The 27,982-nt window shown below is 54.6% G+C and overlaps 1 protein-coding gene across 3 annotated transcripts; it reads right to left on the reverse strand.

Annotated features, from left to right (window-relative positions):
- Window positions 1–423: 423 nt before the first annotated feature.
- DHX34 (DExH-box helicase 34) lies at window positions 424–27,950 on the reverse strand. 3 transcript variants are annotated; one of them, XM_060130796.1, is made up of 17 exons: window positions 27,864–27,950; window positions 24,067–25,048; window positions 21,334–21,645; window positions 19,624–19,878; window positions 16,625–16,727; window positions 15,380–15,597; window positions 12,031–12,205; window positions 10,507–10,700; window positions 9,694–9,795; window positions 7,682–7,924; window positions 7,249–7,422; window positions 6,772–6,889; window positions 5,458–5,564; window positions 2,909–3,190; window positions 1,945–2,121; window positions 1,591–1,729; window positions 424–860 (listed from the first exon to the last, which is right to left on the reverse strand). In XM_060130796.1, the coding sequence occupies exons 2-17, from the start codon at window positions 24,769–24,771 to the stop codon at window positions 727–729; spliced, it is 3,438 nt and encodes a 1,145-aa protein (XP_059986779.1). In that variant the 5' UTR covers window positions 24,772–25,048; window positions 27,864–27,950; the 3' UTR covers window positions 424–726. The 3 variants fall into 3 exon arrangements, with proteins under 3 accessions (XP_059986779.1, XP_059986781.1, XP_059986780.1); XM_060130798.1 differs by lacking the exons at window positions 424–860; window positions 1,591–1,729; window positions 1,945–2,121; window positions 2,909–3,190 and adding an exon at window positions 3,619–4,846; XM_060130797.1 differs by lacking the exons at window positions 424–860; window positions 1,591–1,729; window positions 1,945–2,121; window positions 2,909–3,190 and adding an exon at window positions 3,619–4,940.
- Window positions 27,951–27,982: the final 32 nt, after the last annotated feature.

The following is a 27,982-nucleotide window of genomic DNA, read 5'->3' on the forward strand; positions in this document are numbered from 1 at the left end:
AGATCTGAGCCCATCGGTGAGACTTTTTTTTTTTTTTTTTTGCTGCATTGGGTCTTCCTTGCTGCGCGTGGGCTTTCTCTAGTTGCGGGGAGCGGGGGCTACTCTTCATTGTGGTGCGTGGGTTTCTCATTGCGGTGGCTTCTCTTGTTGCGGAGCTCGGGCTCTAGGCGTGCGGGCTTCAATAGTTGTGGCTCGCAGGCTCAGTAGTTGGGGCTCGCAGGCTCTAGAGCGTAGGCTCAGCAGTTGTGCTGCACGGGCTTAGCTGCTCTGCGGCATGTGGGATCTTCCTGGACCAGGGCTCGAACCCATGTTCCCTGCATTGGCAGGCGGATTCTTTTTTTTTTTTTTTTTTTTTATTGCGGTACGCGGGCCTCTCACTGTTGTGGCCTCTCCCATTGCGGAGCACGGGCTCCAGACGCGCAGGCTCAGCGGCCATGGCTCACGGGCCCAGCCACTCTGCGGCATGTGGGATCTTCCCGGACTGGGGTACGAACCCGTGTCCCCTGCATCGGCAGGTGGACTCTCAACCACTGCGCCACCAGGGAAGCCCAGCAGGCGGATTCTTAACCACTGCGCCACCAGGGAAGTTCCATCGGTGAGACTTTATTCACATATTTATGCTCCCTCCCAGCGGGGCTGGGCCCAGACCACAGCTCCGCGTCTAGGCTGGGGGCTTGGGCGGGAGCCCTGGCCCTGGCCCTGGTCCTGGTCCAGGACGGGCTGGGCTCACACATGCTGCCTCCTGTGTCGCAGCACCTCCGTGGGTGTGAACAGAAAGTCCTTCTGGCAGGCCTCGCAGTGGTAGGGCCTCTGCAGGGCGGATGCCTTCTGGAGGGGCTCGGGGGCAGCCTCCTCAGCCCCTAAGGGAGAGGAGATGGGAGGCTGTGAGGGGGACGCTCCATTGCATGCTCTCACCCCCACCCAAATCCCAGAAACCTGGCGGGGTTAGGCTCTCTCCTGGCCTCTGGGGACTCCAGCTCTGTGTCCTCCAGGAAGCCCTCCTTGATCAATACACACACAGAGGCGAGTCTTTACTCTGTGTCCCAGGGGGTGAAAGGGACACAGAGAAAGACACAAGCAGAGACACAGAGACGGAAAGAGACAAACAGAGCCCTGGCGTGGGACCACGTGGCCCTACAGCCATCTCCCCAGCAAGCACCAGCGGGTGGCACATGGGGCACCGCAGAAGACTCTGTGCCCAGGCCTGCCCACTGCAGCGTCCCCTGGCTGACAACAGGATGGACGTGGCCAAGGCAGAGAGAGCTGTGGGACAGAGGAAAGAACAAGAGACACGGCAAGAGAGAGACAGAGAAACAGACAGGAACACAGAGGCCAACCGGACAGGCGGAGACACAGAGACCAAAGAGAGACAGACACCACGACCTGAGAATGAGGTGGCTGCAGGGCCTCCTGGTCCCGGGCTCTGGGTCCTTGTGACAGAGTCCGCACGTGGCCCCAGCCAGGGCAGACGGCTGAGGTCGTGAGTCCCCAGAGTGTCGAGCAAGTGCCCAGACACACAGTCAACAACCACAGGCTGGACGGACAGCTGGGCAAACACAGGCGCCCCGGCCGCCACTGCCCCAGCCTCACCTGGGGGACCGTCCTGTGGGGCCTCGGGGCAGGTGCTCTCGTGGGCGATGCGCTCCAAGGGCGTGAAGGGCATGTGCAGGTCACAGTGGGGGCAGGTCCAGAAGGTGCGGAGACAGTCGCTGTACAGGTCCGCGTCGCTCTGCGACAGGCAGGCTGTGTCAGGCCTGGCTCCCCCCCGCCCCCCGCCGCCAGCCTGGGACCTTCCCAGAACCCCTCGGGGCTGGCAGTCCCCTTTCTGAAACTGCATCCCTGGACTAAGCTGGAGTGCGGTTGGGGGCAGAGGGTGGGGGGAATCACTGACGCCGCATTTTCAGGGGCAGGAGGATGAGGGGCCAAGGTGGGGTCCGTGCTCACCGTGAGGCAGCTGTAGGTGAGGAAGTCAGTGACTGCGTAGCCCCCTTTGGTGGGATGGGGGGACGGGGTAGAGCAGCCAAAGAGGCCAGGGAGGCTGGGGGCAGCAGTGATGGTCTGGGGTCCCACATAGAGGTTCTGGATTTCCAGCCCTGTGAGCCGCCGGAGGCTGTAGGAAACCTGAACAAAGAGAGACAGGAAATAGGAGAGAGAGACTCAGACAGACATGATCGGAGCACCTGGATCCAGCCATGCCGAAAGTCCACCCCTGGGCTTCTCAGTTATGGGGGCTAATTGCTTAAGCCAATCACAACACGGTTTCAGATACTCATGACCACAGGCTTGTCTAGAACATTCCCTGATGCCCCATCCCCCATCTCACCTGCCTTCCCCAGAGCCCTTCTCTCCTTATGACTGCTGGGAACACATCCAGACCTTAAGTCTGACCTTCAAGTCTGGTCACCTTGCCCCTTCTCCTCCAGCATGTCAGCCTGTTCCCCTTTCCCTGGTCCACTGGGTCGCACCCCATCCACGTGTAATAGCAATAGACTCAGGAGCAATTCTCAACCCCCGCCACTTAAAGAGGTGGGGGATCAGTTTCAAATCTGCTCCGTCTGAATTCTTCCCATCTGTCCTCCACGAATAGACAGACACCTTACAGCTTCCCTCTCACACCCTGCACGCCCTTAACTGCTAACGAGGGGTAACCTGCACCACACATGCAGCATGTATTCATAAACATCTGTTGAATGAGGGCCGCAGGGGTTAATGGCATGGCTCCTGGGGTCAAACCCTGGCTCCCCCCTTACCAGCTGTGTGACGCTGGGCTTGTCATCAACCTCTCTGGTTTGAAAACCCCCAAATGTGTGCATACTGATGAGCTGGAAGCCAGGCCTTCCAGAGCTTTCATCCCTATGGCTGATGGCCCCTCTGGCCAAGGGGGTGCAGGTGCCCAGGAGGCGGGTACCTTGGACGCCGTGAACTGCAGCAGCTCCCTGCTCAGGGCTGCCATCTCCTTGCGGTTGCCTGGGTCCGTCTCCTCGTCATCTTTGTCCTCCAGCCGCCACCGGGCCTGGTGGGCCAGCTGCCGGTCCAGGGCGCTTTCCCAGTGGGCCCGGAGCCGCAGGGAAGCCGCCAGGAGCCGGACAGCGCTCTCACTGTCCACCAGCTGGAGCTCCAGCCAGCCATCGGCCACCAGACGGCAACAGTCACCACTGGTGTCCAGGGACCGGCTGAACAGCAAGAGGGACTGGAAGAGAAGGGGCGGGGACAGGCAGTGGCGGGAGGGGGAGGATGCCATCGTAGAGAGGCCCCCCGCCTGGCTGGGCTCCTGCCCACGCCCCACTCACCCACCCACCCAGCCCTGCAACAAATACTGACCACACGCCTACGCTGTGCCGGACACTCTTCCGGGTGCCAGAGACACAGCGTGAACGAGACGGACTCCGCCCTCGCCCCGCGGAGCTGCAAGTCTACTCGGAGAAGGAGACTAATGAAGACTAAAGAGTGAAATACAGAGCAGCTTCCAAGAAGGAGGCGCAGGGGAGTCACCACCTGCGCTGGAGGCCAGTGGCCGTCTCTGTCTTCCTAGGGTTGGGGCTACACGTGTGTGTCTTTGTCAACCTTGTCAGATGGCGTGCTTAATATGTGTACGTGTCACTCTCTATACCTTTCATCCTCAAAATATATAAACAAACATTGAATGTTAGTTAACAGGAAGCATGCTGAAGTGCTTACAGGTGAAGGGTACTGATGTCAGCAACTTACTTTAAAATGCATCAAGAAATTCAAAGGAAAGCCCACCTGTTAAAATAGACCGACGAGTGGAGAGGTGATAAAGCAAAGACCGAATGTTAGCTGCAGGACTGGGGAGTGGGAATGTTGAGTGTTCCCTCTACACTTCTTTCAACTTTTCTCTGGGGAAAATCCTGTGGGATGGGGCGGGGGTGAGTGGACGGGGCAGGGCTCGCCGCGGGCCGAGGGTCTGCGGGGCTGGTGATAGAACATGAGAGTCCAGTGTGCTATTCTACTCTTGTGCATGTTTGAAAGTCTCCATCATCAGAAACTACGGGGCAGGGGCAGGGCGGGGGGGATTGAATATCAAGCAGCATCTCAGCCAGCAAAGCCGTGTTTCTGTCCCGAGGTCCTGCTGACCACCAGCACTCCGGCCCTCACCCCACTTCATCCCTCCTCCGGCACTGGTACAGCATCTGGTGTGGTCTCTTACATTTGTGCTTCTCTTTACCATCTGCCTCCCCCACTTATACATGAGCCCCGCGAACACAGGGAATCTTGTCCATTCTGATCACGACCGCATTCCCAGCACCCGGAAGAGTACTTAGCGGCTGGTGCCAGGTGGCCGCTCAGTACATGTTTGAACGAAGACATAGCGGAGCAGATCAGAGTTCGCTTTCTTGGTGCCAGTGGAAATCAGCGTCAACAACATCTCCCAGGGCTCTAGGAAGAGTTTCTCTCTTCCCTCTATGTTCCCTGGGATGGAAGCGAGGGGGTCGGGGTAACGGGGACACCCACCTGATGGGGGGAGGCCTCAGGTGTGGCCTGTGACCCTGAGTTCAGGCTCAGCCACTGTGTGGCTTAGTCAAGGGACACGCCCTCCTCCTCACTGCCCCCTGCACCCAGCCCCATCTTCTCCCCTATAAAGTGAGACTTGTGGCCAGGCCTGGAACCGCAGGGTGGCCACAGTGGGCACACAGGTGTGGCAGCTACTGCTGTCAGGAACCCCCCTTCCTGGCTGCAGACACACATACGCACGTATATCTGCAATCTGAGCACGTTCTCAGCCTCCAGCACCATCCGCTTCTGCCCTACGACCTCAGTCGCCTCCTTGCTGGGCTCCTGGCCTCTGCCCCGTGTCAGACCCTGTCCCGGCTCTGCTCAGAACCCTCTGGTGGTGGGGGGGAGGGGGATCCAGTCTCACCTGCCTCCCTGACCTCTTCTCCAGCCATGCTCCCCCTCACTGACTCTGCTCCAGCTGTTCCCTGTCCACACCAGGCACGTGGCGCCTCAGGGCCTTTGCACTTGCTCTTCGCTCTGCCCAGGACACTCTTCCCGCAGAGATCCCTATGGCTTCCTCCCTCCCTCAGGTCTTTACTTGACTGCACCTTCTCAATAAGGCCCACCCGGATCGCCTGATTCTATACTAGAACCTGTCCCCTCCCCTGCCCCCCAACCCACCTCTCCCCAATCCCCTCACCCGTTCTTTTTATTTTCCCCAAACGCTTATTGCCCTCTACCCTATCAGTCAGTGCTGCACTGCGTTTAGTGCTCCTGCCCGCCCTCCCCCCACCAGATGTGAGCTCCTGGGGAGCAGGAACCGGGTCTTGCCTTGTGCACCTTCCAGAGGTCCTGGCACCCGGCAGGCACTCAGAGAGTCATGAATGACAGCAGCCAGCCTGGGGGAGGGCAGCTCCTCCAGGCCCACCTGGGGCCCCCTGCCCTGGGACACAGCCATGGCACGGGGAGTTGGGAGGTGGGGAGGCTGGGGTGAGGACCCACCTGCAGAGCGGGGATGCGGACACAGTTCACCAGGTACGGTTTGTTGGTCTCCAGCAGGGAGACGAAGGTGAGGAGCTGGTGCCTGCTGCTCATCTTGTCCTTGTCATCTGGAAGGGTCGAGGGGACAGCTCAGCTCCCCGCGACACCCCACACCCGTCATCCCCCAGTGGCTGCCTGTCCCACCCGGGCCATTCACACGTCCACACAAAGAACGTGCTCCCGTGTGTCATGGTGAAATGCCTGTGGCTTATTCTTAACTACTCTGCCGGGCTGGATGTGATTTTGGCTATGCACTGACACTAAGAACTATTGTTAATTTTGTTAAGGGTGACGACAGCATTGTGGTGATGCAAAAAAATCAATCCTTATGAATATGATTTTTATTATTATTACTAACTGGTAAGATGTCTGGGACCTGCTTTAACATGCTCCAGCAAAAAGAAAAAAAAAAATCAAGGGGACAGAATAAACAAGGATGGAAAAATGGTGACAGCTACAGCTAGGCAAGAACACGGAGGGTTCCTCACACACTCTCTACTTGCAGAATGCCTGGAACTTACAAAATGTTTCCAAAAAGGAGTAAAACAATGTAATAGGAAGAGGGTAAATTCACTTGGAACTTACAGCACTTAAAGATTAGAGAGAAAACTTCAAATTCTATCTTTGGTATTTAAAATCATAAACCTTACCTTTGGGGATTACTGTTTACCATTTTAGCGCAGTATGTTACTTTCTTTACAAACAGAAGGATGAGCTGCGTTTCAGCCCTCAGGCAGAGCACACAGCTAGACCTTCACGTTGCAGACGTGAAGCCCGCTCCTGAGGGCAGGGCCTGCACCTGGGGAAGGGCACCCTGGTGGGACTGGCCTGGCCTGAGTGCAGCCTCAGCTGAAGCGACTTTTGTGGCCTGGATCCCACTAGAAGGTAGACCGAATCCAACTGCCTGAACGCTGGGGCTGGGGGAGCCCCCCAGGCAGGACCAAGCCCTGAAGTTCACGGGGCTCCCGGGACAGGTCTACCGGCAGGCGCTGCTCTAATTGCTAAAAGCTCAGGCCTTGGGACGGGCTCAGGGCTCGGGGCAGCCAGCACCTCATGGGGAGGGCGAGGCTCAGCAAGGGGCGGACTTGCCAAGGCCACCCAGCCAGGTCTGGCTCTTGGGACCTGCAGGTCCCACGTCAGAAGCCCCAGCGAAGTTGAATGTGGGGAGGAGCGAGGGGGTAACCCCAGACGGCGAGGGGCACCCTGAGGTCACTGTCCTGCCCCTCACGTCCCCGATGGAGGGCTTCCCCCAACCCCCGCCTGGGCTCATGGTACCTCGGCTCCCATCGCCGCCCCTGGCCTCCTGTTCCTGTGTGTGCAGCACCTCAGGGCTGTTGGCGAAGATGCAGGTGGGGTGCAGCACGGCGCCCTGCTTGGTCTCGGTGTGGAAGATCTGGAGAAGCCGAAGGCGGGCGCTGGGTGACAGAGGCCCTCAGACTTGCTCTTCCCGCTGCCAGGTTCCCTCCTCCTCATCTCAACTCAGAAGGCTCCTCCTCCAGGAAGCCCTCTCTGACCTCCTCCAAGGCTAATCAGGTCCCCCTCAGCCCCTGGGTCCCCGTCCCGACCCCAACCACTCTGGTCATCTGTCTGGGAACGAGTCTATCCCCTGCCCCCGCCACTAGACTGCAGCCCCACAAGGGCATGGCCAGGGCTGTTTCAGTCACTGCTGTATCCCCAGCACAGAGCAGGTGCTGGGAAGGGGTGACAGACGACAGAACACACACAGGGACGGGGAGAGGGAAGGAGACCCACCTGGTCCGAGTCCTTGCGGCCGCTGTTGAACGGGTCCGGGATGGCAAGCTGTGGGTAGAGGCCCCGGCCCAGCACCAGCTTGAGCAGGGCCATCTGGTCCCGAGTCAGGGCCTGGGCTGAGCTGGCGGCCGCCTGCAGCTGTTCCAGGTTGTGCCGGAGCTTAAACTTCACATCCTGGTGGCAACACGGGGGAAGGTGGGTTCCTGAGGGCCCTCCCCACTACCCCAGGGGCTTGTACTGGAATCTGTGGATCCAAGGGTTTCTGTAGACTCCTGTCCATGGAAACCTGCCTACTGAATGAGGGCAGGGCTGTGTCCTCTCAGACCCCAGAGCAAGGCCATGTCCCATAAGACCCCAGGGCAGCCCACATCCCCGCTCTGATCAACTCCATCCGCACCCACCCCAGGCACCAGTCAACCCCACGGCGCCTCACCTGGATGTCCACGTTGTCGCCGCCCCCCTGCGAGGCTGCGCCGCCCCGGTCCTCATCGCTGGAGCAGCCGTCCTGGTCCTCCTGGAGCCGCAGCACCTTGCGCCTGCGTCCCTGGCCCTGCTCATGCTGGCGCTTCAGCTGGTAGAGCGCCTGGCGCTCCCGACGCTGCTGTAGCCGACTGTAGCTGTCCCCCGGCTTCGAGGCCTGGGCCCTGGCCAGCAGCCCGTGGTCTTCCAACAGCTCCTGGGGGCGGGTGGGGCCCGAGTGAGGGACACGGGGCAAGCCAAGCGTGCTCTGGATGCAGCACGTTCCGGTCTGGGGCCTGCTGCTGGTGGCACAAGACCTCACCCTTAGAGCCACACTTTTCCTCAAATGAAGAACAGGGACCTTCCTGGGGCCTCCCTGCTAGGGCTGTTAGGGCTGAAAGGGGCTGTATGAGAACAACTCTTTGCACGATGCCAGGCACACGACTGCTCCAGGAAAGAGCCGTCTCTGTCATCAGCCAACGGAACACCTGGGACAGCCGCCAGGAGGGAGGAGAGGAGGCCGGGCCATCACCACCCAGGGTCCTCCCCGGGGCCTCCTCTGCACACAGTCGTCACCAGGCTCCGGGTACGCTCAGAAATGCCAAGACCTGGGCCCCATCCCAGAATGACTGAATCAGAATCTCAGGAATCTGGATAGCACGGACCCTCCCTGTGATTCCAATGCACATTAGAGACCTACTGCCCACGCCTTTGGAAACAGTCTCCCAGGGACCTACTGCATTGGACCTTCTGTTTCTCATCGAGCCCTGACCAACGAGGAGAGATAGGATATCATATGTGACTCAGAGTGAGAGAGAGAAAAGGACCCACACTTTTCATTAGTTTCTCAGCATCTGGGGCTCAACAAAGGTTGGACCGTCGCTCTTTAGAAAGTCAGACATGTTGAGAGATGCCGAGAACAGCTGGGATGTTGGTGGTCCCCAACATGGAGCCCCTGTGATTGCGTGGGAGGCCTTGGCGCTGACCGTCCACTCTGGGCCGCAATCTGCCCTCCCGCAGCTGAGAGGAACGGTTACCCCAGGGGCTCTTTTATTTTCGCTCCGTGGCACGCTACACGACCGCGGAGAAGTGCTCGGCACTGGATCTTTCTGTGCTCGAATGGAAAGAGGCCCGTGGAATATTAACAACACAAGCAAACTGTGGAACCACATCCTCTTTTTCATTTTTTTTTTTTTTTTTGCGGTACGTGGGCCTCTCACTGCTGTGGCCTCTCCCGTTGCGGAGCACAGGCTCCGGACGCGCAGGCTCAGCGGCCATGGCTCACGGGCGCAGCCGCTCCGCGGTCTGGGATCTTCCCGGACCGGGGCACGAACCCGTGCCCCTGCATCGGCAGGCGGACTCTCAACCACTGCGCCACCACGGAAGCCCGAACCACATCCTCATAATGACGATGAAAACTGCAAACACTTGTATGGGAACACCTGGGTGTCGGGCCCTTCTAAATGCTCTAGGTGTATTAACTCATTTAATCTTCATGGGAACGCTGGGAGGCAGGGGCTATTTTTGGCCTCCCCGTTTTCAGAGTGAGAAGCTGAGGCCCCGAGAGGCCCAGTAACTCGCCCGGGGTTGCACTGCTAGCAAGCGGCAGAGCTCAGATTCCCTGCTGGGATGTCCGGCTCCAAATCTGGTGCCCCGTGTGGCCTGCTGGCACTCGGCCAGCTCGGCTCCCCCACTCCAGAGAAGGCGGCTTTTCGTGAGGATGCGGCTTGTGACCCTGTCCACCCCTCCAGGAAACCCTCCTGGATCTCTACTCCTTTGCCCGGGCCGCACTCCACACCTGGTGATGTGACGGTAGGGGAGGCGGGTGTAGGGTGGGACTCTGATGACTGTCAGAGGATGGGAAGCCGTGCCGCAGAAGGTGTCATGCACACCCCACTCCAGCGCCCCCCACCCCCTCTCGCCAGGTCTGTTCCTGGCCCTGTCTGCCTGGGCAGGCCGGCCCTCACCCCTCCTCCCGGGCCTCACCTTGAACTGGCGCCGCAGGTTGGCCATCTCATACAGCCGATGCTCCTCTATGCCCCGGTGGCGGCACCACCTGCGAGAGTTTCTGCTCCGTTCAGATTTCACCTGGGTGGAGGTCCGGCCACCAGAGGGTCAGGGCCTGGCCAGCTGGGAGGAGGGATGGGGGTGCCGACCCACTGCCCAGACGAACCCAGTGTGAGCCCAAACACCAGCCTCTGCCAGGATGGCAGGCAGGCCTGCCGGCCCTCCCTCAGCACCACCTGCTCTCCTCCTTCTTCCAGGTCTCAGCCCCACTGCCCCCTCCTACAGGAAGCCCTCCCAGACACCACATGGGGTCAGACACCCTCCCTGGGCTCTCCCAGCCCCTTTGGACTCCCCATCACAGCCCATTCTGGCTGGTCACTGTCCAGGGACAGTCTCTCTCCTGCACTGAGCTGGGAGCCCCAGGAGGGCCGGACCAGGTAGTTTTAGTCACCACTGGGTCCCCAGCACTGCCCAGAACAGGACCCGGCCCGGTCAGGGAACATGTGCTCAAGATATAGCCCCCAGCCTAAGGCATCTAAACTTTCTCCAGATGGCACTGGCTTTCGTCAGTGCTTTAGAAACCTCAGGCTCCCCCTCAGGCGGGGGCCTCTGCACGTGCTGGTCCCATGAGTGGTGGAGTCAGGGGCCTCCCCAGACAGGCCCGGCCTGCGGAGGGCTCAGTGGTCGTCCCTGGGGTGGCGGTGGGGGCACAAGGAGGAGCCACAGCCTCAGGGAGGCCCTGGCCCCGTGCAGAACGACAGCCAGACGGGGGCACCCTGCTGTCAACCTCACCTGCACCCAGGTGTTGAAGACGTTGAAGAGCGTGAAGGGGTCACCCTGGTCACTCTCCAGGGGTCGCCGCGCCGCCACACACTCGGGGTTGCTCTGGGCGCCGCGGGTGAAGGGCGACTGGACGCTGAGGGCGGCGGCGATGGTGAGCACAGGCTCCGCCAGGTGGAACATGGAGCCCAGGATCAGCATCTTCCCTGGGGGCAGACACTGCGCTGAGCCTCCTGGGCGCCTGACAGCGTCCCCAGCCCTCTGGGGCCCCTGACCCACCCTCCACCTCACCCACAAAGGGCCTCGGGAGCCAGAGGGACAGAATCAAACCCAGAATCGGATCCCAGTGTGATGGAAGACTGTTTCCACCTGCCCCAAGGTCAGTGGCCTGCATGTCACACATCTGACTCACCCTCACTGTTCCCCTTGCCTACCTTTCCAGAAAGTTCCTGTTACACATGTAGCCTCATAAGATAAAGTAGGGCAGTAAAACAAGGCTGTCCCAGAACCCCTTAGCTCCGTCACCTCAGGCAAGTCCCTCCTCCTCTCTGTGCCTCTGTTTCCCCATCTGTGAAATGGGTTAACTGTGGCATCTACCTGCTGTGAGGATGAACTGTGCTTCACCTGGGAAGCACTGGGAGCTCCACCTGGCTCAGAGGAAGCACGGTAACTGAGCCACCAGGGCCCAGAACTGCCCAGCACTGCATCATCTGTGTCGCCTGCTCCGCAGGGCCTGGGGACCCACGGTGCCAGCCTGGCTGGGGCGTGCCTCCCTGGCGAGCGAGTGACAGCCTTTCTCTGAGCCTCGTTTTCCTCACCTGTACAACAGGAGCGCCCAGAGGCCCTCCCCTCACCAGGTGAAGATGAAATAAGGGCCACAAAGTCTTCCACTGACGCAAAGCAAATGCTCACAGACTGTTCTCTTTCTTCTCAGATCTGATTCTCCTTGCACTAGCCCTGTTTCCTTCTAAAATAAACAAAAATAACCATTTCCATGGCTGTGGGTGGCCCTCAGGGTTGGTGGTATCCGGGCTGCTGCCCGTACTGACGCTCCAGCGTGTCGCAATGATGGGGACTTTAATGACATTGACGCAGGCAGCAAGCTCCCCTGGGAAGTGGTGCCCCAGGTGGTAGAACTCAGCGAGCGATATTCTCTGGGCCGTGGGTTGTTGGTAGACACAGAATGTCTCAAGTCAGGAGAATTGGGCAAGACAAATATGCCTCGGTCAGCAAGTTCCTCGGCAGGGGCAGGGATGACTCAGGATGGGCAAGAGGAAGAGGCAGGCGGTTTTGACATCCAACCACAATAGAGGGGGTACCACGTGGAGCTGGGGACAGGCTGTGCAGAGGAGGGAAATGTCTGTTTTGTTTACTGCTGTATCCCTGGCGCTAGAACAGGACCCGACACAGAGGACCTGAGAATGAATGGACAGGGCCCAGAGAAGGACCAGACTCGACCCCGGGGCACTCAGAGCAAGCGGTGTCCCACACCCATTCCCAGGACCCTATGGGATCACCCCAAGGGGGGGTCCTCACCAATCACGACGTCCACAGGCAGCTGGGCCAGCAGGGACCCAATGGGGGTGAGGGCCTCTGAGCTGTCCAGGGCCCCCTGGTCCCGGAGGTAGCGGATGGCCGTTTCCAAGCTGGTTGGTGGGGGTGGCTCGATGAAGGGAAAGGTTCGGGGGTCCCCCACACTCATGCCCTTCATCTGGAATGAGAACCAAACCCTGTCAGGAATGGGGAACACATGAGCCACTGTGGAACACCGGGGGACTCAGGGATCACAAACTTGTGATACGTTAAAATGCCCAATGTCAAGGTTCATTGTACAGAAGCAGGGAAGGAGGGCCAGTATCTGTCTGTCTGCCTAGCAGCTCTTCTCCACACCCTGGCCATGGAGCGAGCAGACGATCTAAGCTGGACCAACTGAGGTTTCTCAGCCCCTGGTCAGAGCGACTGACTAAGGAATGAGCACATGACCTGAGCTGGGCCATTCAGAATCCTTCCCTGGGACTTTGCAGACTGGAGCTGAGAGAGAGAAGCTCCAGCATCCTCTCTGGTTGTGAGGGGCCAGGATGGAAGCCCAGAGCTGTTGTGGTTAGTTTTTCCACGGCCTGGAAATTAGCCCATTCACAGCAGATGGAGAAATCCTTAATTTTTCCTAAGCTAGACCTCCCCCCAACATGGACACACAAATCCATAAAAGCCCCTTTTCTGCTAACAACAGTTTGAGTTGGGTTTCTCTCACTTTTGACCAAAGCATCCCGACTGATTCAAAGGCCCAGAGGGGTAGCAGGTCACGGGGAGAAAGCAGTGAAACATGTATCATCACCAGGCCTGGCATGGCATAGGGAAACGGCACCTCCCTGGTGAGTGGATGAAGGAAGGGCTGGCATGGTGGCTCCCATGACCATGAGAGAGTGAGAACAAGGCTCAGAGAGACTAGGGGATCTGCCAAAGTCTCTGGGTAAGGTGACCTGCTCTCCTGGGCCTGATCTGGAGGGCACCAGAGGTTCTGGCATCCACCCAGCAGCCAGTGGTACCACCTTCCTCCCTGCTCACTAAGCTATGGTGTTGTCTGGGAGATCACTAATACTCATTAAAAGACCTTTAAATGAGAAGCTCTGGGTGAGGGGTAGGGCACGGCTGTTTTTTGTTTTTTTAAGCACTCTCGTGATTCCAAAGTGTAGCTGAGACTGTGAATCACTGCTCTGATCCAGTTGGGCAATGCCACCCCGCCACCCCGGACAATTACAGGTCACAGAGTGGACACGTGACCTAGTTCTGCTGACAAGACAGGATGGGAGACCAGCCAGGGGGCTTCTGGAAAAGGTTCCCACGGCCTTAAAAATGAGACCCACAAACTGGGAAGTCCCTGGCAGTCCAGTGGTTGGGACTCTGCACTTTCACTGCCGGGGGCCTGGCTTCAATCCCTGCTTGGGGAACTAAGATCCTGGAAGCTACTCGGCACAGCCAAAAAAAAAAAACTGAGACCCACAAAGAGGGGCAGTTCATCGCCTCTGCAGCCAGACAGTAAAGGAGGAGGAGGTGCTGCCCGTGGCTACCAGAGCCAGGTGGCATTCATGAGGCAAACTCTGGAGCCTGACAGCCTCAGATGGAATCCGGGCTCTGCCACTTGCCAGCCATACCACATGGATCAAGCTACGTAACCTCTCTGCATCCTGTTTCTCATCCATAAATTGGAGTAAGTTTACCTACTATAGAGATTGTGTGAGGAGCAAAACTTATATACATAACTCAGGCACCTAGAACAGAGCTAGCACCCCGGAAGTACGAGGTAAGTGCTTTTTATCATCATCATCATCGTTATTAGGACAGCTGCTGATAAGCTGAGGCTGGAAAGCTAGAAAAAACCCTGTTCCTTTATGACATCACCATTCTATTTAAATAACCAAGCCTGGGGACTTCCCTGGTGGTCCAGTGGGTAAGACTCCACGCTCCCAGTGCAGGGGGCCCGGGTTCAATCCCTGGTCGGGGAACTAGATCTCCCATGCCGCGACTAAAAAAACATCCCAAGTGCTGCAACTAAGACCTGGCACAACCAAAAAAAAAAAATATATATATATATATATAGATAGATAGATAGATAGATATAGATAAATAAATAAATAACCAAGCCTGGAATTTCCCTATCTCAAGGTTTCCTGTTATGTGAAACGGTACGTTTTCTGTATTGTTCAAGTCAGCATTTTTCAAACAGCAGGTTATGTGAGTCAGGAACTCCATGACATGGGTCACAACTGGCATTTTTTTAAAAGGAAATCAAATGGATAGAAACAATGAGTGTGCATCACCCATAGGAAAGGGGCCTGGTTCATGCCTCTCTCTCACCTGGGCACGTGTGAGCCTGAGGCAGATGCCACCTGCTGTTCCCCATTTTCAATTTCTGCTTCTTCCTGAGCACAGAGACTACACTTCCCAGCCTCCCCTGCAGTGAGGTGTGGCCACAGACCCGAGCTCTCGCCAGGGTGAGGGGAAGGGAAGCACACTGTGGACCTGGCCCTCACACCCTCCCAAACGTAAGTCCCACGCTCTCTCCCCATCGCTGGCTGACACACATGATGAAGACGCCCCAGGGAGATGATGGAGCCGTGAGAGGAAAAAGGCCCAGGTCTCTGAATAAAGGAAGCTGCCCACCAACCCAAGGACTAACGTTCTGCTGTGTTGGCTGTTATGTGAGTGGGTCTATTTGTCACAGCAGCCTAATCTAAGCAAATGACGTCTAAGCCATGACATAAAATGTACTGAGAAACCCCGTTTTTTTTTGTTTGTTTTCGTTTTAATAAATTTATTTATTTATTTTTGGCTGTGTTGGGTCTTTGTTGCTGTGCGCAGGCTTTTCTCTAGTTGCAGCGAGCGGGGGCTACTCTTCGTTGTGGTGCGAGGGCTTCTCACTGCAGTGGCTTCTCTTGTTGCGGAGCACAGGCTCTAGGGGCACAAGTTTCAGTAGTTGTGGCATACAGGCTCAGTAGTTGTGGCTTACGGGCTTAGTTGCTCCACGGTACATGGGATCTTCCTGGACCAGGGCTCGAACCCATGTCTCCTGCATTGGCAGGCAGATTCTTAACCACTGCGCCACCAGGGAAGCCCAAAACCCCGGTTTTAAAAGCCACTTCTTGATGGGTTTTCTGTTACAGCTGAAAGCATTGTGACTGAGTCACAAGGTTCTTCCCATGACCCTGTGGATTTGGGGGAACAGTTCTCCCCTCAATACGGGATCTGACATTTGGAAGGAATGAGTTCCACTCAGTGGCCTGGCCAGCCCTGCCCTTCCTGACCCTGAAACCATGTCTAAATGCCTCCTGGGTTCCTCTCTGGCACCAGCACTCAGGATGCAGTCCCCTACCAGCCCCTGCCTCACCTGCAGCACCAGTGCATCCAGGGCGACCCTCCGAATCTCCGGGACAGGGTAGGGGGCGAAGGCATCGTAGTCCGATTCGGCATAGAGGCGGAAGCAGACACCAGGGCCCGTGCGGCCCGCCCGGCCCTTACGCTGCTCAGCACTGGCCTGACTGATCCAGAACTCCTGCAGCCGCTGCAGTTTGGCCTGCGGGTCATAGCTCATCTCCTTCACCTTCCCTGGGTGGGCAGGAGGGTAGCAGGGAGGGAAGGGAATGTGTGTGCAGGAGTCACGTGGGTCCTCCATGCGCCTGGCCCTCTACCCAGCCGTTCACTCACTGACACCCTCACTTACTCCTTTGTTCCAGTAACACTAACTGAGAGCTTACTCTTGGCCCCACCCTACCATTTTGTTAATGTATTCTTTAGTTTCCTCATTCATTTATCTTTTCATTTATTTTCTCAAGACTTTTCTTACTCAGAGGTTCAGTCATCCAACATAAAATTATGGAATCTTTTATCGTCAGTGGCATCAGATTCAATACAATAAGATAACTGCTGACATTTACTGAGCATTCACCCTGTGCCAGGTTCCAGCCTCAGCCCCCAAATGTATTAACGTCTTTAATCCTCAACACCTGAGGGAGGTGCTGTTATGATTGCCATTTTACAAATGAGCAAACTGACGCAGTGAGAGTCACACAGCCGGCAGTGTACCTGCAGGCTGGCCCCAGTGCCTCCTCGCCACTAGGCTATGCTGACTTTCCAGAGAACAGTCTAATTGGGAAGACAGACAATAACAGATCTTGATCTTAAATAGATCAAGATATATAAAATATAATGCCCATACTATGGACAGATCTTGATCTTAAATAGATCAAGACACATAAAATATAATGCCCATACTATGAAGAAAAATAAAGCCTCATAAGGGAAGTGACAGTGAAAGGAGATCACTTAGATAAAGTGAACAAGTGGGCTTCTCTAATGGGGAGACATTTGCGCAGGTCCTGAAATAAGGTGAGGGAGTGAGCCGTGTAAAAATCTGGGGAGAGACAGCTCTCTGCAGAGACGACGGTAAGTGCAAAGGCCCTGAGGCAGGAGCAAGCTAGGAAGGCCTGAGCAAGATTAAGATGCTGCCACTGCTACACAGCCCTAAACACTACCTCCTCCCTGCTGTGGTCCAGAGTTCCCTCACTACATGTGCACAGCTCCAAACCCCACACTTCTCACCAGATCCTTGAGGTAGCTGGGGGGCAGCGCTTACCAGAATCTACGACAAAGCGGATCCCATCAATGGTGACTGAGGTTTCAGCGATGTTGGTGGAGAGGATGCACTTCCGGACTCCAGGTGGGGCCACGTCGAACACCTGGGGTATAGTGAAGAGGCGGCATCAGTGCCTTGTCTTTCTCTCACCCCAGGCCCTCTGCACAACTAACTCGGCACTCACTAACCCATGTGTCCAGTGGCCTCCTGGATGTCCCACGGGCACCTCACAGCGATATGTCTAAAACAGCCTCAGCACCTTCTACTGAACCCTTCCCTACTCGGGCCCCCATCTTAGAGATGGCTCCTCATCTACTGCATCACCGGGACCAGAACCTGGGCTGTCCTGGGTGTTCCCTCCCTTCTCACCCACCCTGCCACACCAGATCATCTTGAACATCTCATGAATTCACTCCCTCCTCCCCAAACCCAGAGCCCCTGCCCTGCTCCACGCCCCTCCTTTCCCACCCCAATCCCGCTCCAGCTTCCTCCCTGGTCTCTAGTCTCATCCCCTCCCATCCAGCCTTCACATGCAGCAGAGGGATCTGCTAAAGCACAAACTGGCACTGCCCGCCACCTTGCTCAGAACCTTCCCATGACCCCCCTCCAGTGCCCTCAGGACAAAGCCCACCACCACAATGGGTCTTCAAGGTCCCTGGTGGTCTAACCCTGCCCACCTCTCCAGTCCCATCTCTCCTGACTTCCCCTTCACAGTCTGGACCCAGCCACTTTGAGTGCAGTTTCCCAGCTGTCCCATCTTTCTCTCACCCCAGGCCCTTTGCACAAGCCCTTCTCATGGACCCAAGAGACAGCCAAGCACAGTGGTTAAGAGTGGCTGTCAGCAACTGCAGCCTGCAGGCCAAATCCACCCTGCCACCTGTTTTTGTAAATCAAGTTTTAATGGAACACAGCCTCACCAGGTCAGTCTACAGCTGCTTTCTACCTGTAATAGTAGGGTAGTTACGACAGAGACCATCGAGCCCATAAAAACTAAAAATCTGCCCTCTTCACAGAAAGTCTGCCAACCTCTGGTTAAGAGTATGGGCTCTGGTACCAAATTACCAAGTTCTACAGCCTGGCTCTGCCAATTATGTGACTTTGCATAAGTGCCTACGCCTCAGTTTCTGTATCTATTGAATGGGGACAACAGGACCTGGCAGACAGGGCGGCTGTGAAGCTTAGAGACAAGGAGTGCACAGAGCTCAGGACTCTGCCCAGCACAAAACCAGTGCTCCACACGCTTCAGCTGGGACACGCTTCTCCTCACCCCCTTCCTAGAATGGGGCTTTCTCAGGTCTCCACGTACAGAGTCCCTTCCTCCAGGAAGCCTTTCCTGAATCCACCAAGACTCTGCTCTCAGAGTATCCAGAGTTCTCCTCTACCACTTGTGGGATTGTCAATTACTTGTCTATCCCCCCTCAGTGGACCAGCAGCTTGAGGGGAAGAACCATATCTCAGCTCCCACTGTATCCCAAAGAGGCCCCTTGGAGCAAGGGGAGCACTAAGGAGGTGCTCAAAGCTTGTTTCCTTAATCACTAAACAACCAAGTCTGACCTGAAGGGATTCTTCTGGAGGTGACTATGGTAGTCAGCCTCCAGGACAGCCTGGGGGAGTCTCAACTCCCGGGATCCACACCCTCACCCAGTACCTTCCCCCTGAACAGGGCAGACTGGGTAAAAAACTAAGGGATAGGGCTTCCCTGGTGGCGCAGTGGTTAAGAAACCACCTGCCAATGCAGGGGACACGGGTTTGAGCCCTGGTCCAGGAAGATCCCACATGGCGTGAAGCAACTAAGCCTGTGCGCCACAACTACTGAGCCTGTGCTCTAGAGCCCGCGAGCCACAGCTACTGAAGCCCACGTGCCTACAGCCCATGCTCCACAACGAGAAGCCACCACAATGAGAAGCCCACACACTGCAACGAACAGTAGCCCCCACTCGCCACAGCTAGAGAAAGCCCGTGCGCAGCAATGAAGACCCAACGCAGCCAAAAATAAATAAATAAATTTAAAATTAAATAAATAAAATAAAACTATCTACTATCTGGAAATTAAAAACAAAAACCAAAAAACACTAAGAGATACTGTAGAAATGATGGTTTGTGATTTCCAAAGCTAGGTCATAAAAGATGCTGTGGCTTCTACTTTGGTCTCTTGGGAAGAGCCAGCCACCATATCATGAGGACACTCAAACAGCCCCCTAGAGAGGCCCCCAGCCAACAGCCAGCTCCACCTGAGAAGATAATCCTCCAGCCCCAGTCAAGCCTTCAGATGAGAGCATCCCCAGCTGACATCTGACTGCAACCTCATGAGAGACCCTGAGCCAGAACCATCCAGCTAAGCTCCTCCCAGATTTCTGATCTACAGAAACTATGTGAGATAATGCATGTAACAGTAAACGTGCTGCTAGGTTTGGGGGTAATTTGTTATACAGCAATCAATAACTAAGACAGTGACCCAAAGGCCTCTCTCCCAGCACCCTTCCATTCCAACCAGGCAGTCTCTTCACCTTTCCCCACACTCCACTCAGGTTTCCACCTCCAGGCCTTTGCTCAAGCTGGTTCCCCCAACCTGGACTGCCTTCCTCCCTCTTCTCCTACTCAAAACCCTCCTTGTTTGGGGCTTCCCTGGTGGTGCAGTGGTTGACAGTCCGCCTGCCAATGCAGGGGACACGGGTTCGCGCCCCGGTCCAGGAAGATCCCACATGCCGCGGAGCGGCTGGGCCCGTGAGCCATGGCTGCTGAGCCTGCGCTCCGCAACGGGAGAGGCCACAACAGTGAGAGGCCCGCGTACCGCAAAAAAAAAAACAAAAAAAACCCAAACCCTCCTTGTCCTCCAAAGCTCAGCTCCAATGCCTCCCACCTCATCAGGAACTCAAAGATGGGAGCAGCCCCTCTGCAGCCCACAGCCCTGGCTTGTGGGGTCACATCTGTCCTGCATTAGCTGCCCTCAGCCCCCCCAGACCCCCATCTGCCCCACGTGGCCTGGCTGCATGCGCCACCTTGTCCTGGTCGGCCACAGAGAGGGCACTGTGCAGCGGCAGCACCGCCCAGCGCTGGGTGTGGCTGGCGTAGGTCTGGGCGGCCTCGAGCACGGCGCTGATCTCCGCCATGCCACTGAGGAAGACCAAGAGGTCACCCCGCTCCTCGGGTGGGTACTTATTGTCAATGGCCTCCAGCACCCTGAGGAAGGGCCGCGGGTCCAGCTTCTCCGACTTGGATGTTGTCGGCTCGGCCTCCTGCGGCTGGTACACAACCTGTGAGGAGACAGCCCCAGGCAGGAGCATACCTTGTCACTCCAGCTCCCAAGCAATGGGGCGAGGAGGCCACAGGCTGACAGAGAAGACACAGATCAGTCAGGCAGCAGACAGCACACTCAAAGACGGTATCTGAGGAGGATGTAATAAAAGGTCGAAGTATCAAGGTAACTGGAAGGTTTCTGGGGTGCTGGTAATGTTCATGTTTTTTAATCTGGGTGCTGGCTCTATGCAGGTATTTAATTTGTGAAAATTAATTGAGCTGTACACTTGTGATATGGGTACTCTTTTGTATCTGGAGTATAACTCCAACAAGAACAAAATTTTAAGGGGTGGAGTTGGGATTAAAACACTAGAAATCACTTCTCTGAAAGTAACCTCACTGTTTCTAATGGTTACTTAGAAGACAGACTGATGGGCATTTAGACCCAGAAACCACAAGGGACAGTGCATCTCCTGGGGCTAGGAACCTCAGAGCTCTTATCAATTCTTGGGCCCCAAAACAAGAGGAAGTAGTGGTTATCAAAACCATAAAGGAGGGCTTCCCTGGTGGCGCAGTGGTTGAGAGTCCTCCTGCCGATGCAGGGGACACAGGTTTGTGCCCCGGTGCGGGGCAGCGGCTGGGCCCGTGAGCCATGGCCGCTGAGCCTGTGTGTCCGGAGCCTGTGCTCCGCAACAGGAGAGGCCACAACAGTGAGAGGCCCGCGTACCGCAAAAAAAAAAACAAAAAAAAACAAAACATAAAGGAGAGAGCTGTGTGGAGAGACATCTCGAAAAGGAGCTGTGACTTCAGGTGAGGGTCACAGGTCACTGGAGACCTCAGGGGAGGGGTTGACTCTCCTTTTCCCACTGGCCAACCAAAAGGCAGAGGGGAAAGGGGTCCGTTTGTGCCTCCCAGGGAAGACAGGAAGGTGGGGAAGGGACAAGGAGATCTGGAAGGGCAAACAGAAGCTATCGGGCACAGGGACATGTCTGTCAGTGAGTGGGATTCAAGTCCTGGCTCTGCCACTTCTGAGATACTGCTAATCACCCTGTGACGCACAGGGCAGCCAAGAATTACCCAGACCCAAATGTCCAAAGCGCTGAGTCTAGAAACCCTGCCCTGTGAGATGGGAGAGCAATGAGAAAAGAGGAGCCTGGGTCCCTGAACGACCACGTAGAACAGAGCTGCCCATCAGCCTGGACCAGCCACACCTGGCTGGCTTGGGTTATATAAGAAAAATTTATTTCTATGTTATCTGAGCCTTTAAATTTTGGGGTCTCCTCTAACAAGCACTTAGCACTCTATCCAGCACACTGTAAACGCTCCAAAAACAGCAACTTTAAAAAAGAGAGAGAGAGAGAACATCATTAATCAAAGAGATGGGAAACAGAGAAAAAGAGAAGAGAAGGGACATGTCCAGGGTGGCCAGAGACCAGGTGGGAAGTCTGGGGAGGGGCGAGGGGGGCACTGACCGTGATGGGGAAGAGCCTCCCGGGCACCTGTACCACGGGGGCACTGCCGAAGTAGCTGGAAAAGAGCGAGATGTTGATGGTGGCTGACATGAGGATGACCTTGAGGTCAGGTCGCTGGGGCAGCAGGCGCCGGAGGATACCCAGGAGGAAGTCGTTGTGGAGGTGCCGCTCGTGGACTTCATCCACGATCAGGACCTGGTACTGCGGCAGGCGGGGCTCCCGCTGGATTTGCCTCAGGAGCAGCCCCACTGTCAGGAACACAATCTTGGTGGCCGCCGAGCGTGTGCTCTCAAAACGGATCTGGTAGCCGACCTGGGAGTGGGGGGCAGTGGGAACGTGTGGTCAGGAGAGGACCTGGGCCTGGGCCACAGCCCCTCGCCCTCCCCAAATTGAAAATCTGAGCAAATGTCCCACATCAGACTCTGGAGTCCAACAGGCTTAGGTTCAAATGCAACCTCTGCCACTTAGTGCTGTTGACTTGGGCAACTCCATCCCACAGATGCGTATTTCTTCCTCCTAGATGCGGTGAGAATTACATGTGCTAATGCACATAAAGTACTTGGCACAGAGCCTGACGTATGATACTAATTAATTACAGTAGTAATGCTTAACCCTTCTTTGAGTCCTTTCTATGTACCAGGAACTACTTTAAATCTTTATGTATGTCAACTCACTCCATCCTAACAACTACCACACAATATAAGCACTAGTGTTACCCTCACCTCAGAAATGGAGAAACTGACACGAGTCATCCAAAGTAAAATCGCTAAAAAGTGTTATCGAGAGGAAATGTATCTTAACCCCTGCCTCACATCATACACACATAGATTTCAGATGAATTACAGTCCTAAATGTAAAGGTTTTTAGAAAAAAACAGAACATCTTCATGACCTTAAAGTATGCAAAAATTCCTTACACAGAACCCAAAGGGTGGCAACCGTAAAAAGAAAATGACAGACTGTATTATATTTAAATGAAAAGACACCATCATCAAAAGACACCATTCAGAAAATGAAAGGAAACTCACAGAATAGAAGACAAGATTTACAATACATAAATCCTACAAAGGCCTCATAGCCAGATGCTATAAAGACATATAAATCAAGAACAAAAGCACAGAAAACACAAAAGCGAAACGGGAAAAAGACTTGAACAGACACTTCACAAAAGAGGATCTCCAAATGGCTAATACATACATGAAAAGGCACTCAATGTCCTTAGTCATCAAGGAAACACAAATTAAAACTCACAATGCAGGGACTTCCCTGGTGGTCCAGGGGTAAAGAATCCGCCTTCCAATGCAGGGGACACGGGTTCGATCCCTGGTCGGGTAACTAAGATCCCACATGCCGCAGGGCAACTAAACCCTCTCGCCACAACTAGAGAGAGAAAAACCTGCATGCCACAACTAGAGAGAAGCCCGCGCGCCACAAGGAAAGATCCTGCATGCCTCAACAAAGATCCTGCATGCCACAACTACTACCCAACGCAGCCAAAACAAAACAAAACTCACAATGCAAATTAAAATGTGATATCACTACAGACCCACTGGAAAATCTAAAATGAAAATGATTAACCATAACAAGTATTGGTATGACCCAGTGCTCCTACCCTTATTAGATATATACCCAACAGAAATATGTACCAAAACACACCAAAAGGCATGTTATAGAATGTTCGTAGTGGTGCCATTCACAAGAGCCTAAAACTAGAACTCTCCGCAATGCCCATCAACAGTAAAAGGAACCAATATCTGTGGTGCCTTCACAATGGAATACCATACAACAGTGTGAATGAATGGTGTACATCTACATGATGATACTATAGGTGAGTCTCACAAAACTAATATTGAGCAACAGAGGCCATAACTGGCAATAGTGAGCAAGAGAACATACTTTTTGATTCCATTTATAAAAAGTAAGAAAAAGAGGGACTTCCCTGGTGGTCCAGTGGGTAAGACTCTGCGCTTCCAATGCAGGGGGCCCCGGTGCAATCCCTGGTTGGGGAACTAGATCCCGCATGCATGCTGTGACTAAGAAGTCCACATGCTGCAACTAAAAGATCCCGCGTGCTGCAACTAAGACCCGGCATAGCCAAAACAAACAAATAAATAAATAAAATTTCAAAAAAGTAACAAAAAGAGGAGAAAATAATCTGTGATATTCTATCACTAACGCAGGTCTGATAATCTAGCACTAAAATGACGATCTGTCCCTAAGAATAGTGATGACTCTTGAGGCCTCAAGGCAGTAACTGGGAGGCGAAACGAAGAGGTTTCTGGGGTGCTGGTAAGTTTGACTTTTTTACCTGAATGCTAGTTACACAAATGCAGTCAACTTATGAAAATTCACAGAGTTATATACGCATGATACGTGCATTCTTCTGTGTTGAGAGTATGATAACTTCAAAAACAAAAATTTTTAAGTGGTCGAGCCAGGATTAGAACCCTAGAACTCAATAGTAGGAAGCATCCTCATTCTTTTTTTGTGACTGCCTAGAAAAAGACTGATAAACACGGAGGCATTTCCGATTTTTGACTGTTAAGGTGCTATATTGGGTAATGTTAGTGCCTTTGTCATTTGGACCATCTCCAGGCCAATCGATAGATAAATTTCTACAAGAATCATCGCTGGGTCAAAGGGTAAGGGTTTTCGTAACGATACTGCCATAGGGCAACCAACTTATTCCGTGAGGTCACTGGGAAAAACTGGAAACCTGTTCTGTCCCACTCACCTGTGAGCCATACTGACTGAGGCTCTCAAAGCCGACCCGCTTCGCCAGTGAGATGCAGGCGATTCGCCGGGGCTGGGTGCATGCCACGTGGCTGAAGCCAGCGGCCAGCAGGTACTGGGGCACCTGAGTGGACTTGCCGCAGCCCGTGTCACCTGCCACCACCACCACCTGATGCTCCTTCAGCGTCTGCAGGATGCGATCCCCATACTGGGCGATGGGCAGTGCCATGCGCTCACGCTGCAGTTTGGCCAGCCGCCCAAACGCCTGCTTCTGGCCAAAGTCCAGGTAGTGCAACAGGGCTTGGCGGAACTCAGACACTCTCTCCGGGGCCAGGCGCCTGCCTAGCCCCCGAGAGCGCCGAGTGTCGGGGCCGAGGACGGAGAGGTTGATGCGGTAGCGTGGGTCATAAGCGCGAGGTAGGTCAGCCAGTGCCGGGATGCTGCGCTTGGGATGCCTAGAGTCTTTCTCCTCCTTCCTGGTGGTCTTGAGATTCTGGAATCTCTGCAAGCGTTCAAAGAAGGTCCAGAACTTCTGGCACTCCTCAGAACCCTGCCGGATATAATCCTCATCACCGAAGAAGGCGTCCTCGAAGAGGCGACGTGTCTCTGGACAATTCCAGTCCCATTTCTCCGGGTCCTCTTCCTGACTGGGAGCCGGGGGCCGGTCTCGGGGACCCCTGCCCTCCCTTGTTCTGGGAGGCGGCATGCCGTGGCGAATCCCAGTGTTGTCACAAAACTGGCCTCAGTTCTGATCACCTAGACCAGATATTCCCCACCTCCTGCAGTGAGAGGCCAGTGCCTGCAATAAGGAAGCACTTTGTCTTCAAAAAGCTAATTTCCTCCTCAGGGGTGCGATAGGATCACGCAGGTGCTGGCAGAGTAAATGCCCTGCGGCCCGGGTCAAGCTGGTGACACACAGGGCACCTCATGACTCCTGTGGTGATCTCTGGGATGGACACAAGTTCATGCTGGGATCTCGGGCCCTGAATGTTTGCGGGAGAGAACAGAAGACATTCATTCATTTTTAGAAACATTTATTGAGAGCCTGCTGTTTTGCAAGCACTGGGATGGGGGGAGGGACAGCAATGAATAGGACACACCGAGTACCCACAGGTGGTCATTTCGCCAGACTCTGACAATTCCAAGATGGAGGCTGTGATAAAGGAAGCCCAGGGGGTTGCGGGAGCCTTCCTTGACTGTGCTTGGGAGTCAGGGAAGGATCCCCGGAGGAGGGAATGTTTGACCTGAAGGAATGTAGGTCATGTGGCCAGTCAACAGCAGAACGTGGTCCTGAGAGGTGATAACATGAGAGAGTTGTGGTCCACTGAGTTTCAGGGCTCCTGGGAACCCTTTGAAATCAAGTGCACAGTTTTGCAAGTGTTGCATTATGTATGTTTTGTTTTTGCCTGCCCAGCAATTCTTTTTCTTTTTTCTTTTTTTTTCAGAAAAACGTATGCACTTTCCTTTGGAGAGCAGCCCTTCCTGGAATCCACATGGTTCCCACTGCCTTTAAGTGAAGAGAATTCCTACTGGTTGGGCAAGTGACAAAGGCCTGGCCAATCACAGTACCCTACTCCCCCTTTAACCAGTGACTGGTCTGAAGAGCGGACACATTGGCCCGAGGAGGGCCAATCAGGGCCTTTCCCTGGAATTTACACTATGTTATTAGGAGACAAAAGCTTATTTACTGTGGCTAAGCAAGGACAATATAAACAGGGAGTTGTTTGTAGTAGCTCTTAAATAGTCTTTCCTAGAAATCTATCCCACAGAAAATGCTGCACGTGGGCACAGTAAGGCACACACAAGGATGGTCACCGAGCAACTACAAGGAGAGAAGTGGAAGAGGGACGGGGAGAAGCTTGGCAACATCATTCAATGCCTGAGGCTTAGTTCCCGCCAACCCTCCACTTCATGGCTACACAAGAAAATGTCTTTTTCTTAAGGTTTGGTTTCTGACTCTTAGCTGCGTAAGTCCTAACTAACAAAGCACATCCCCGCGTATGTGCAATTTTCTGGAGCGAAGCCCATCACTCAGATTCTTCAAAGAGTTTATGATCTTAAAAGGGTCCCGAGACTTCCACGGTAAAGACTTCATGGTCAAACAGATCTGGGTTTGAATAGCAGCTTTATCAGATGTGTGACCACTGGCAAATTAAACCCTTTGAGGTTTTCCTCATCTATAAAATGGGGGCAATACCCATCTCAAAACACTGCAATGTTTATCGCCTAGCCTGGCACAGAGAAGCTAAACGGGTAACTGGCATACAAGTCCAGTGAGAGGAACCACGGGCATACAACCTGGAAAAAAAATGACACTCAAATGGCCACAATTCACCCTGGTTCATTAGCAATGCTTTCACCTTCTCTGCCTTCAGTCTCTGAGGGCCATCACAGAAGAGTTCTGAGGTTCCACCTCTGTAGCCTCAGAGGGACCCAGACCAACCCTGGGAGTTATTAGAGCCAGGTGAGGCTTTCAGCTGAAGAACCTGTGAACTGGCAGAGCTGTTTCCCACAGGAGCAGTAGCCATGCGTGGGGATGTGTGGGGAGTGCACATCACTTCCTGGTAAACACCTGGGCTGCGTGATGCCTCAGCGCCTTCAGAAGGAATTCCTGTTCTAGAAGGGAAGGAAAAGGCCTTGAAAGACTGCTGTGATGCTGAGCCAGTGTTTCTCAGAAGAAGACAAGGACAATTAGATGGAAGAGAGCGTTCCTCCCAGACTGCTAACTGCCTGTCCTTGCATGTGGGCCGGAATGAGAGCACCCTCATGACTCTCAAGGAATCCATTCTCTTAAGACTACCTTTTCGACTTCCTGGATCTACTAGTTTCTCTGTAACTGTGTCTCGGACCATCTCTTGGTCTCTTGGCCTGTATTTCCTAGGCTTAAGGCTTTTAGAGGTTTTCTCCGCTTCCCTATTTCTCTCCTGTCTGGCTCTCCATCTTCAGGTCTCTTGTCTTTTTTGGTCCATCCTGCTCACCACCCTCATCTCTCTTCCCTTTCCTTGCCTGGTCCCATCTCTTTTCATTTATCTAATGCTCTCCCATTCGGATTCTGTTCTTTAGTCTGATTTTCTCTCCAGCTGTCTTCCTCCATTCGACGCCACTCTACTTCAGTTTTCCATCCGACTGTCTCATTTTCTGTTTGAATTTTTTTTTTCCGACTCTCCGTTTTCGTCTCTCTCCATCACTCTCTTCCTCCATCGTGACTCTCTCATCTCTCTCCATTTCTCCCTAAAATTTTGTCACTCAGTTGTCTGAAGCTTTAACAATAGCTAACATTTACTTATGGCTGACGCATGTATCAGGTACTATTCTAAATCACTCATATATATTTATATGCATACATATACATCATACACACATATACACACTTTTCTCGCAACCTTAGTTTCCACTCTCATCTTTCTACGTTTCCCTCCATTTCCCAAGTTCCCGGTGCGATCGCATTTCTCTCGTACTCCCTCTAAGCCTCTCTCGGTAGGACCCATCAGCCTCTTGCCCTCGATCTCTCCAGTTTTCGGCTTCCCTCCTCTCTCAACCTCCCTGTCTCTCGGTCCCTCAGTTTCTCGAAGCTTCTTTCCGTGCCTCCATTGCTTTCAGGCTCTCTGACCCTCAGGTTCTCTCAGGAACGCTCAGGCTCCACCTCGGTCTGTGTCTCCCGGCTGCTCGGCCTCCTCCAACACACTGCCTCATCTCGGGATTTCCCTCCCCCCTCAGCTCGCTCCCAAGATGTTCCCGGACCCGATCGGACTCCGGCCGCCGCCGCCACCACCCTGCGCAGCCGCCCCGCCCCCTCACCTCGTTCGCCGCCGCGAACGCCTCAACTTCCGGTCCGCAGGGTCCCTCACGCTCCCGAAACCGGTCCTGCGCCTGCGCACGCCATCCTCGCAGCCCAGCCCCGCCCCACTGCAGACTCG

Source organism: Lagenorhynchus albirostris, chromosome 19 (assembly GCF_949774975.1).
Source record: "Lagenorhynchus albirostris chromosome 19, mLagAlb1.1, whole genome shotgun sequence".
Classification (NCBI taxonomy): domain Eukaryota; kingdom Metazoa; phylum Chordata; class Mammalia; order Artiodactyla; family Delphinidae; genus Lagenorhynchus; species Lagenorhynchus albirostris.